Source organism: Ceratina calcarata, unplaced genomic scaffold, assembly GCF_001652005.2.
Source record: "Ceratina calcarata isolate Rehan_Ccalc_2016 unplaced genomic scaffold, ASM165200v1 scaffold39.2, whole genome shotgun sequence".
Lineage (NCBI taxonomy): Eukaryota > Metazoa > Arthropoda > Insecta > Hymenoptera > Apidae > Ceratina > Ceratina calcarata.
In genome coordinates, this window is record NW_017162322.1 from 2,120,422 (window position 1) to 2,132,963 (window position 12,542).

Sequence of the window (12,542 nt, forward strand, 5' to 3'; positions counted from 1 at the left end):
GAAAGTAGATAGGGATTAAATTCTGGGAATGGGAAAGATTGTTAGAAGGGGGCTCCTCTATCTCACAGCTCGCCAGCACTCTCGCGTCCAGCTCAACCGTTCTCATTCTTCGGTAGGCTTTTGGCGGCAACGAGACCGATGCTTCGATCGATTTTACTCGAGGAAAACTGCGAAACGGGCAACCGTACGCGATCGCGTCCGTCTACTGGGAACCGGCACCGGGGATAGGATTAAGCGGATGAAGAAACCAGATTCGAATAATATTACATGAAAGAAACGTAGCGAGATGACTGGGTTAGTTAGCCGAGTGCGGAGAAACGAATCCCAGCGGAAGAAAGAATGGCAAATATGGAAGGCAGTAGAGACGAACGATGGTGATGGAAGACGATAGGCAGCGACGGTCTATACACATAAAAAGAGCGTTAATCTAAACGATGACCGATGAAGCATAGATGAGAGACGATGGTGGCGGCGGTGGCGTTGGTGAATATATAGTAACAGTAACAGTAAAAGAACCGGTGAATGGGTCAGTGTGGTTGTGGTGGACGCCCTCTGGGAGTCTGGGAGGCAGAGAGAAATGCTCGCCTTGGTGTGTGCGGACGTGCTGATTCAGGATCGCCTTCTGACGGAAGTGTTTTCCGCACTCCGGACATTGGTATGGCTTCTCACCCGAGTGGATGCGCAGATGCTGGTTGAGGATCGCACGCTGCCGGAACGTACGCTCGCAGTACACGCAGGCATACGGCTTCTCGTTCGCGTGTATGCGCAGGTGCTGCGTTAGATGCGATTGTTGCCTGAACCGCTTCCCGCACTCCGGACACCCGTACGGTCGACTGTCCGTGTGGATCCGCTCGTGCTGCAGCAGCGTCGACTTCTGCTTAAAATCTTTCCCGCACGTCAGACACTTGAACAAGCGTAGATCGCTGTTCGCCCCCTTGCCGGACTTCCCGCTCTGCTGGACGATGTCCGGCAGCCCGGTGGCCATATTCGGCGCGCCGGGGCTGGCGTACTGATGCGCGTCCAGGCCGGGCCCACCGTCGCCCTGGCCCAGCGAGGTCAGCATCACGCCGGGCTGTTTCAAGTAATGTAACGCGGAGAAGCCGCCGGGTGTGAGCATGTGCGGCGGTACCGACGGCGACGGATGCGGCCTTGCCTCTTTGAAATAATGCTGCGGGTATTGCTGCAGCTCCCCCGCGCCTGGGAAGCAATCGCTCCGGTCCACTTCGTGGGGCGTCAGCTGTTGCTGAGGCGAGTGATCCTGCTGTTGCGTTTGTTGTTGCTGTTGCTGCTGCTGCTGCTGTTGTTGTTGAACTTGCTGCTGCTGTTGAACTTGTTGTTGGGTCTGTTGTTGCTGTTGCTGTTGTTGTTGCTGTTGCTGCTGTTGAGAGGTGGCCTGGTTGGATTGTATATCGTCGTCGGGTGGGGTTAGGGCTTGAGGCTCAGGCGGTGCCGAGGGGTACGGCGAGGGCACGGGGGAGGCCAACGAAGGCGGGGGACCGCTTTCTCCCTCGACGGGGGGACCACAGGCCTGCTGTGGGCTGCCGGACGAGGAGGAGCCCTGCTGTTGCTGCTGTTGCTGTTGCTGCGGGTACAGTCCCCCGTCCTGGAGAGATCCCGGCCCGGGGCCCCACTGGCCCTGGGGTCTCTCCATGTTGTCCTTGTACAATACGTAGGGCGCGCCAGTATCTGCAATCAGACAAGTCGAACGAACCTTTATCGATGCGTGCGTCGTGAAAAGTAACAAGCGCCTGTTTTAATGCATCGGATTTGCTGCTCGCGTAACGGGAGATCGCGTTCGCTACCTAAATTCTTCGTAGCCTAATTATTTCTCGGGAAACGGTCCGTTCGATAATAATTGGTTGGTACGCTCTTCAACGCTATATGAAAATACCTCGTGGTCGCCCACTACTTTTTAATTACACGCGGAGCATGTACATACAAAAGGCATGCTCCGATCAATTTCTCATCGTTAACGGTGCAACGCAACCGCGCCGATATTCTTAAAATGCGTTATCCGATTAGTCACGCTCGTAAAACCACGGCTACCGTTTTATAAAAAGATCGGAAACGAAACTTGTGTCTCCGATCGACAACGTAAGAATCGAGCTCTTCAAGAAGTCTCTGCCAGTTTGCATCTAAAGACAATGTCTTCATATAATTTCATAAGAAATATAGTACTGAATCGAATCCGCTGAGTATCTCTGTTTTACTTGTAGATCTAATCGCGATAAATCAAATCGTAGCTAAAATTCGTATGTGTCTGTAGGCCTAATCGCGTTTCGCCACGTGCACGATAACAACTTTCGAGCCGCGGCCGAAACATTGTATTGGCTTGGATCCGATCGGATCGGCGTAGCCACTACACCTTTCTAGCACGTCGAACTGACCACGTTCCTGGTCACGCATGGTCAGACACGTCCGGTTCTAGGTTCGCAAGTTCAACGGCTGTTATGCAGGTCGGATGCAACGCGGATGATTTATCAAGTCGCGACGTCGAATCTCTCTACCCCTTCTGGCGTGAGGAAAAGAATTGATCTATAAGATACGCGTAGTTCAAAAGAATCGTGAGTGATGATCAAAGGTTTGAACCGTATACTACTCGACGACTCTATCTGGGATCTCGAAGCGCGGACTGATTTATTATTTGAATAATTTTATAATCGTAGGGGATAGATGGTTCCGTGTAACGCGGATGGGATAATTGAAAAACAGAGATCAAGGAAAGATAATGGAAAGAAGAGCGAGACGTTGAGTTTATAACCGCGGCCACGTAAATGGCGACACGCGTCCGCCGCAATCGCGGCTATCGCGTACAGACGCGGCATTATTACGAGGGAAAGAAAAACAAGAACGGTACCATGGCGCATCTCCCGCGATTATGGAATTCGCATTATGCAACGTTACACAAAGTGTTCCCGTTTATCGGATTAATTACCTCGCTCTTTATTCCATTCTTTCGTTTACTCTCGCGGCCGTACAAACGGCTGCCCGTTTCCACCGAACGGCAACTCGCGAGCAAGGCCTCTCTCAGCCTGCCTTTTGTTTTTGCCTCGGGGATGACGCATCGACGGATTATCTTCGCTGCTCCGGACCGTTTATTAATATCGAACCACGCTTTCTTGCATACGCGTACACAAACACACGCGCAACGTTGCTCCCTCTTTCTCTCTCTCTCTCTCTGTCTCTCTTTCGATTCGTTTTTTTCCCCTCGTGCTTTTTCATCGCGATCCCGCACGATCGAAGGGAAAGACATGCGTATCGCCGTCGCCGCGGCCGTAGAGCGCAAGTTGCTTTTGTTGCTCGTTCGCGGACGATACGTTTCAAACGGCGGTGACAAGTGTTATTGAACCTTGCAGCGGAAAAAGATACGACGACCGCGCGGCGGACAGCTCGACCGCGAGCGTTAATTGTTGCAATAACGCTCCGGTGAACGGACTGCCCCGATGCCGCACAGTGAACACACGGAATTCAAGCATTTTCTGTTTCACCCCGCGATTTTCGTTCTCCGCGGAAAGAATGTGGACTAGAATTTGAAACGTGTTCTCTGCGAAATAAGATTTTATTCACACTAACGGTCAGATCACATCAAATCATTTAATACAATTCCTCAGTTGAAATAGTGTCTGATTACTAGTTCGAAATAATTGTCAGATTTTTTGATAGACGATAACCATTTATAGAGGGGAAATATAGATATTGAAAATGAAATTCATTACAGCGAAACAAATGTTAGTGAAATCATTGCAACCACCGAGAGCGATTAATCAGAATCGTACCAGCAATCTTCCTTCCCTTCTGTCTCTATTTGGAATCGTTGCTCTTTCCCCGCGCGAATGAAGGGAACGAGCTTGCCACTGTTCACCGCGCTCGATTGTTATATATGTCTTCTGATACGGCTGCTTGGTTGCTGTGGAGCTGATGTATGTACGTCCGCGGAATCACGGATCTCCGTTTTATTTACGAGCATTCGTGAAAATCGTCGAAAGTCCGAAATGCAGACACGTATTCCTGATAATCGGATTATTTCATTGAACGGAACAAATCTTAACGCCGGAATCCCGTTTTAATATTCCAAGGGGGAAGAACGCGAGGAGAATATCATAGATTCTTAAGTGCTACGATATGTCTGCAGAATCCGTTCGGTAGATTTAATGGACCGTCGAAGAACATTATACCGGGCGAACGAACGTAATCATCCCTCGCCCTCGCACCTTTTCAGTCACCTCCAGAAGCGTATAAAACGATCTCTCCAAGACGCAGCGAACAAATCAGTTTAATCCTATGCTCGAGGGTCCATCGAATATTCATTCTCGGAACGATGCATCATCTTCGCAGTAACTTCGCTCCGTAAACATGACAATGAAGCGTTTCCCGCGCTGCAATCCGTTTGCTTTTCCTCGGACCTCATCCGACCGGGAAAGAAAAAGGCAATAATTTTCATGGGTGGGATCGATGATCCGTGGAACGTTCAACCAAGAGTCACCGATTCATTTTTTCTTCATCTTTCTCTTTTCTCTTTTTGGCTTTCTTATCGCGCGACGTCGGGATTGATCGCTCGCATCTACATAACATTATCGCTTATTTATTCCGCCGGCTGTTACTGAAACGGTCTCCCGTATCATTAATTACGTTAATGAGTTTGCACGAATATATACGAATGCACGCCTATATACGTGTATCCGAAATACATTTGTACCAGCGTCTTGTAATCAATAAACAAGTCGCGCGATTTACATTATGGGACGAGCTACGAGATCTTCCTTTTTTTAATTTTGTCAACTGTCAAATTGATACGTTAAGGGCAAAAAATGATACTACTGTTCGCTACATAACGTTACACGGAATAGATTACTCGTAGTAAAAAAAAAAAAAAGAGACAAATGTTTCGTACGTTGTAAGCGCTCGATCAATTGGTTGAAACACTGCCAGAGAAGTTCTACTTGTATTATTAATAGGACGCGAATATAACAAGAGCAATGGGAAAGGAGATGGTGAATTTCTATGAAAAATTGTGGTACAGTTTCGAATCTCGTTTTCACAATTTCTACGCTACGGATCTTCAAAAAATCTTCTCGAGCAGTACTCATTAGCGGCACGCTATCGAGCACGCAGTTGATTGAGCGTAACGGGGGCTAACGGGGAAACTGGTTCCCGGCCGCATTTTTCCCGAATTTTCAGATAAGCCATAAAGTATTCGTCGCCGTGGCGACATTGGCCGTATGATTTGAACGAGGCTGCCTCGGCTGGCTGGCTCTCTTGCCAGCCGAAGGTTGGTCTTGGTGTACGGATTTCGCGGTGAAGGTCGGTTTACAATATCCGGTATCCGAGGCTCGGTATTCCGCGGTAGAGTTATCTATCGTGCTTTCTCCTCGCGAAAAAATAATTCGAACGCAAAACGAATTCCTTTTCTCAAACGTCTAATCGACAACGTCCGAAATCGTGTTTAATCTTACTGTATGGAGAACGAAATATTTGTAATGTCAGTTTAGAAATCGAAGTAGCTCTTTCTTTTTTTGTCCTTTCAAAATAATAATTTCAAGTTTTGAATACAATATTCAGATTTTTTCTAAATCCGTAATGTACATTGTAAAAAAGTTGCTGATTTCTGGACATTTATTTTTCGTACGAATGCATCAAGTCATAGTGAACACATTGCAGATATTTTATATCCGCGAACGTACATAAATAACAATGAATGTGAAGATGTGGAATGCAAAATTACTTGGTCAACGCATTAAAATCGCGTTTGTGCCTGACCAGCGCTGGCCGAATCTACTTACTGGAGCGAACGAGTGGAGTACCTGTTGTACGGAATCGGGATGGTTTTTTGTAGAGGCGTAGGGATCAGAAAGAGACGGTGACGTTCGCCAGGGGAATCCCCCATCGCGGGGACGGGACGGGACGTGACCGGTCCGCGGGTTAGCCCGTCCGTCCGTCCGTCTCTCTCTGAATGACGTTTTGGCGTGCGACCGGTTTGCCAGCGAAGGAATTTCTACGAAATTAAACGTCCACGATAAAAATATTGCCTGGCTTCGGCTGTTTCCCAGATAAATTAGAAGGCCCTCTCCCCGTCTAAATAAATATCAAACCGCGCCGTCACCGATCCCTCGTAAATATCGGTTCCCCCCCGTTCAACGTTCGGAGAATGCGTATCACCGGGAAACCGCGGAAAAGAAACTTTCGTACTTGCGTAACGATCATTATAAATCTTTCCATCGAGAAGGAAAACATCGAGACGACGATCGCCTTCGTCCGAGATTGATATCTCTCTTTGAATCGTTGTGAGCTTTCTAAAAAGGTATGACGTATAAATTTGTCAAGACGAATTTGTGGACACGCGAGGGACGCATTGACCGTTCGAATATCATCTGCAAATAAATCACGTCCGGAGGGGTTAAGATACGCGTGTCACGGTCGTGAGGAGCACAAAGGAGCCAATCTCCTGGACCACGATTTCGGTTAAGTTTTACAATAAGACGAGCGTCGTATGGTAATGATTCTCGACGGAGGGATGCGTCGAGCTCCGCAGAACCAGACGGACGTTATCGCGAGTGAAAGTTCCGCTACGTCGTTATTCCTGGCGAAATGCGTGCCACTTCTTTTTTGGTTCGAGCGGTAGCGGGGCTGATTCGCGGGACGTAAAGCGATTGCGAATCGGTCGTTAGAGGTGGCTGGGGTAGAAAAAGTTGCCATCTGTTCCCGCGGATCCTCGTAGACAAAACACGAGGCGATTTTATCGCTCGGAAAGCTCGTAACGCGGCATTAGAACGCGTTTATTGGGGGACTTCGTTGACGGCTCGTTCGTAAAGAACCCCGTGCTTTCCTCGCTGCTTTCGGTCTACGTTTGCGCACGTAAATGGGTCGGAGTGGCAAGTAAGGACTTTGTTTATGTCGAGTAGTGCTCATCGGCAATGCGGCTTCTTGATGAAGACAGAATTATCTCGTTATCTTTTTCATTAAGTTCAAAGTGGCAGACAGCTTGTATAAAAAATTTATGAGATAAAATTGCATTGAAGAATCTTTGAAATAATTTGGTGAAAAAAAGACAGGGCTCTTTCTCGTTGAGTTAAATTTTTTAATTCGCGGCCTATTTGCACATCGAGAGTCGATATATATGTAGTTCGTACATACCGAGGAGCTCGTGCGCCATCAGTCAGCGAGCCACAATGACAACGAAATAAAGCGATTATTTGTCTACGTCGCGACATTATTTTGCCCGGTTTAGCGAGAAAATCGGGTATTATCCGATTCCGGGTCCTCCCGTGCGAGCGCCCAAACGCAAACTGTATGATTCTTTAACGAGATTTCGATCGATTCGACGCAGCGTTTCGAGGCGAGCATTAATATTTCGCCACGTTTCATTGATTTTGCAAATTGCGAGGGACGAGAATCCGTCCTTTTTCCAATCATTTCCTTTCTTCTCTCTCTCTTTTTTTTTACCAACCTTTTAATCGAATCAGCGCGTAAATGCGTTGGGAGCCAGCGAGTCGACGCGATTCGGCACAGTTTTCCCAGCCTGTTAACGGTCATTGATTTATTGAGCAACGAATCGTTCCGATTACCGCCTTATAAATTCAAAATCGCAGCTAATGAAGCGACGCGGGATGAACAAAACGAACCGGAGTGAAAAGTAGTAGAGGGGAGATGGCCGATTTTTCGAGGTCGTTCGGCATATTTCGTGGCAACGCAAAGGTCGTGCCGCAGTTGGCCGGAATCTTTCGGCAAACGGGTACTCGCAGTTGCGCGCGGTTAATGAGATGAATTGGACAGTCAAACGAGGCGAGAACCGTTCAACGCACGCGGCAAACTGTTAAGAGTTTACGAGAAAAATTGCGTCCTAAACGTCCTAACCAAGGATGCTCGTTTTATTAAATCCTTTTGAGTGGTCAAAACAACAAGGATCGAAATGATCTTAGAATTTAACATTAGAAATTCAGTCTGAATATGATTATACGAATAATGAAATGCGAATGAATAATTTAATTAAGAATGACTTATGTGAACTTCTTATTCTGTGTAATTTATTCACTAAATTCGTCCTTATGCTTTATATTAAAATTCCTTTATTATAGAATCAACTCTTATTGGCTCACTCAGTTAAATATCGACTCAAATCTCCTACATTAATCATTATAATTCTTCATAAAATTAAAAAATTCGAAGAGGTTGTCTTCCTCTCCAGCTTTTCCATATTGGAAATCTCGGTTAAATGAATTCGTCACTAGGTAACAGTAAAGAGTGTAACATCGTCGTTATTTTTACGACTTCTGATGAACTTCGATACGTGTCTCCATGGAACAGATGCACTTTGGACAAGTGCGCCGTCTCTGAATGAACAGAGGGTAAGAGACGAAATTTTCTGCTCGACGATCGTATTGTCCTCGCAGAATCTTTCCAGGGTCGTGCTTTTTTGCTAACAGAGAGAATGGGGGTGAACACTTGTGTCAACGGATTTGCGCGAAGAAACCTTCAGCGAGTGAAACGGAATAGCTAATTACGCCAGAGACGCGTTCAAAAATCGTCTTCAGAATACGAACTCTTAATTTGCATGCTTTTTTTTTAAAAATAGAAACTGTCATTGTCTTTTTCGCATTGCCACGGTTCTTTATGCTAATTCGAGGATTTCTCTCTGTACATTTGTTTCCCCTTTTAAACTTTAGTGAACAATTTCTGAAAGCCCAGTATCTGTTATAACCGAGATCAACAGTCCCACCGTGGATTTTGTCAGGACGGCTCTTTACCTAGGAAATTGCAAATTGGTAAACGGCGAGTCAAACGGCGCGGCGCGGCCGGGTTATCAATAGCAACGAGATAGTTACTTATCACTTTCATCGGGCTTTTGTGCACCGGCGGAACAATTGGCTTATGAATAATTCGCGATATAATTACATCGGTCTTGACGTCGGGGCTGCACCTGCGAACGCTGCCGATTGAACGCTGCCCTTTGCTAGGCGAAGGGGTTACGTAGCCAAGTTCATTGAATGCTAAAGGCCCGAGAGCGTGATAATTGCCGGTCGAAGACAAAGTGGCGCTGTTTTATCTATGCGACGATTAGAAAGCTGCGAGCGCAGTCATTGACAACGAGGTTGGTTCTTCGAGAGGCGGGGCCGAGTTCGCCTCGTCTACCGCTCGGACGCATGCGAGACAATAGAAATTGATCCCTTTTAAGGATTCCGCACGGGACTATAGAATTAGGCGGTCGAGAATGAGAAGTAACACTCGAATCGAGTGTACACAGTCTCGGGAGCTTACTGTCGGCAATAAAATTTCATTGCTCACCGATGAAATCGTGAAAGGAGCGAAAGAACTGATTCGTGGGTCGTTCAGAAAAAAAAGGGAAGAGGATTTTCGAATTAGATTTCCCGCTTAGACAAGGGCATCCGGAATCGGTCGAGTGGCTCGTCACAATGTAAGACACAGCCACTGCGATATCGTTGAACTCGGGAGAGAAGAGGAACAAGAAATAGTAAGAAGAAGAAAAAATGGAAGGAGGTCCGACGTCTCTCTCGTAGCTTTACAAAGGGCTTCCGAAGGGGGTGCAAGACGGGCGAGCCGTGGGAAGAGAAGAGGAACAGGCAAGAAAATGAGAATGTGCTGGGAGGGAAAAAACTGGGAAGAGGAGTCACGGTGACAGTCGAGAGCGTTTTCGAATTCGATTTTACGGCTCGACAGAGAAATTTTGTGTGCCACAGCGTGGGTGTCTATGTATTATTATATCGTGTCACGTACCGAAAGTGCAAGGAGAGTTTCTCGCTTGTCGAGTGCTCATTGATTTTTCGGAAATGACTGCGCGATTACGGCAGCGAGAAGGCGTCTTTACGATTTGTTTTGGCGGCGAGGAACGCGTAAAAACGAAAACGACGAGGAAGAAGGAAAACGCCACACAGCGAACGCACACCATCCCCTCGTGCCGCGTGTGTGTGTCTGTGTATGTGTACGTAAAGAGGGGTGTGGGAACGGGGTAGCCGAAAGGGAGACGGGGGTGTGGAACGGGAGGGAACGAGAGAGAAAAAGAGTGGCGAGGGAGGAAAGAGGGAAAGAGCAGCAGGGAAAAAGAGAGAGGAAGAAGGAAATGGCTCGTGGTTACGCATGCGCGCTTTTTTCGTCAGACAGCATTTTTAAAGATTTTTCCTCCCGTAGCAGCTTGCAGATTTAAGTCGCCAGGTCGATCCCGTCGATTCTCGAATGCCCCGAACACCGCCTGCACTTCGTTACGACGCGCGCCGCCCATTGCAACCAGCTCGAATATTTTCCTTCTATTTTTTCCCCATTTCTTCTAATTCGTTCCTATTTTGACTCCGAATTGTCACAGTCCTTGATTCTTTTAGCAGGAAAATCGTACAGCCAGAAAAATCGACTCGTACCTTTTTTTTTTTCATGTAGACGTACGAGTCGAAGAGTTCTTTGGCCTCTCCTCCTATCACGTTTCAACACAAAGATTCACGGTGATACTACGCGTTTAGGAAAAAGTTTTCGGTCGAATACAATAATGTATGATCGTGCATATTGAATATATGGTAAAGTGAACGTTTCTTGCGTTGGATTTAATTGAAAGACTTTTGTCGAGGCCGGTTTTTTCCGAATACGTCGGACAGATTCGACGGCAGACGTGTCTCGTTTCTTCGCATGGCTGATTGATCGATTCGTACAAGGTGGGATGGGAAGGCGGTGTTTCGGGATTCAGATAGGTATCGGTGAACGTACACTAAGCGTAGTGCAATCTGACGTGTCCGCTGGAACGGTGTAACTCAGGTTTGAACAATCGCTTCAAGGTGACGGAGCTGTTGTCAGGAACGACTCGGCTATCTAATATTACTCGGCAAACAGTCCTCTTTGACATACTCGACCATTTTTGCTCGCCGCTATCTCGTCCAAGGATATACGGGAACGAGCGGTCGAATGATTTTCGAAACGAGTTTTCCGTGAATTTTTTACCCCGCGGATAAATGAAAATTATTCCAGGTCAAATAGATTTAAACTGAACGGCTGAAGGTTAAACGTTCCTCTCGGGTGCGTGCCACTTGAACCAGTTACAACTTCCGACGGACGCATTATTCGACAAAAATTTGTTCGCTGAAAATTCGTTCCGGTTTAATATGAAAATTTCGCGTTACGTTCATCGCTTAAAAGCTTTGCCGGATAATTTTCATCCGTTAACGCGGCGCAAACCGCGATCCATTACGCTGCCTGCCGATTGTCTAATTATTGTTTTAAAACGGTGCTCGTGAAACTTTATTGACAAAGTCGAAACGTTTCTACCGTTGGCTCGAAGGGAAGAGAGAAAACGGGAAACGAGGATGGAAAGAGGAGTTCAAGTTCAAGGAAAAGAGAGCAAACTTGGTTACAGCCATAACGTCGTTCTACTATTCGAATAGTTCTCCCGTTTTCATCGATCTGAATTAACTTCTCACGGGGACGTTCCTGTACCGCAATCTGGAACCGAGGAAAACACTGCATAGGGCAATAAGAAGGTTATTAATCAGATCTTCCCATTCTACAGCGAAAAAATTGTTACTATTTGTTCATCGTTTAGTCAAACACGTTTTGGCTAGTTGAGAAACATTTTCCAAAAACGATTCACTTTATCAATTATTATCATTCTGAAAGTACTATGCTGCTCTTTACAAAAACTTTCTCTAAAACCTTTTTATCAATTACTGAGTGAGTGAACGCAATTACTTAAAACAATTATATTTCACCGTTTTATTAAAATCTGAACGCTGCGTCTCGCGCAAAAAACATTATAAAATACCAGAAGCAAATTGCATTTCTTAGATTCTACAAGGAATCGCGAAATACATTTTTTAAACTGTTTCATTTCGCATAAAATGCTAAACGGTATCTGAATCTGAATCTTGTTCAGTTTACCCGCGATGGTAGGAGCGGTTCGAAGTTTGGTGAAAAGTAGCGACAAAATCGGGGAGGCGGCCGTCGTCTAGAAATGCGTTCGGCCTCGAAAGTGCGCGGCTTAATCGAGCGGGTGAAAGCGCGTTGGTTCGCGGGCGCGGAGTGAAGGCGCTGTCCCGATATATATGCGTGCAATAAAAGAAAATGTCGGATGCTGCGAGAGAGAGAAATCCAGCCCGCGCGATATTAGACGCGCGTTCTGGATTCGAGCCGACAAATTATTCATCCGGCGGCGGGCGTGCGTCGCGGGTTGCACCCCGTCGCGTCCCTTTCGCGACCGTTCGCCACTTTCTCGTTCTTCAGAGGGGGTAGAAGAACACTGTTTTCGCAAGTTGGACGAACGAGGAAGGGGTGAGAGGCAGGCCAGCAGGCCGTGGTTTAACGCTCATGAAAACTTTATGAGAAGATTAAGGTCAGTTTATCGCGGGCCGTCGCTTCGACGACCGAATTTCGACCTATCGCGAGATTCTCACGATTTAACCCTAATCCGTACTCAGTATCAACTTCACGCTTTCCGTCTAGGCAACATTATCCACCCTGTCTTTATTATTTCATTCTGAAACTTGTTACATCCGATGACCGCGTGCGTCGCCAATAGCTAATCAAGCCTGACCCTGTTATCGGATAAAAATCAC

The 12,542-nt window shown here is 46.7% G+C and overlaps 1 protein-coding gene across 3 annotated transcripts in view; it reads right to left on the reverse strand.

Moving 5' to 3' along the window:
* The window catches only part of LOC108626052 (myeloid zinc finger 1), a 37,472-nt gene that overhangs the window by 17,805 nt on the left and 7,125 nt on the right, over window positions 1-12,542 (reverse strand). For 2 of the 3 annotated variants that reach the window (XM_018026458.2, XM_026814545.1), the window contains exon 2: window positions 586-1,686. In XM_018026458.2, the coding sequence (XP_017881947.1) occupies window positions 586-1,686 (1,101 nt within the window). The remainder of the gene's footprint in view (window positions 1-585; window positions 1,687-12,542) is intronic. The other variant, XM_026814546.1, reaches the window with a different exon arrangement.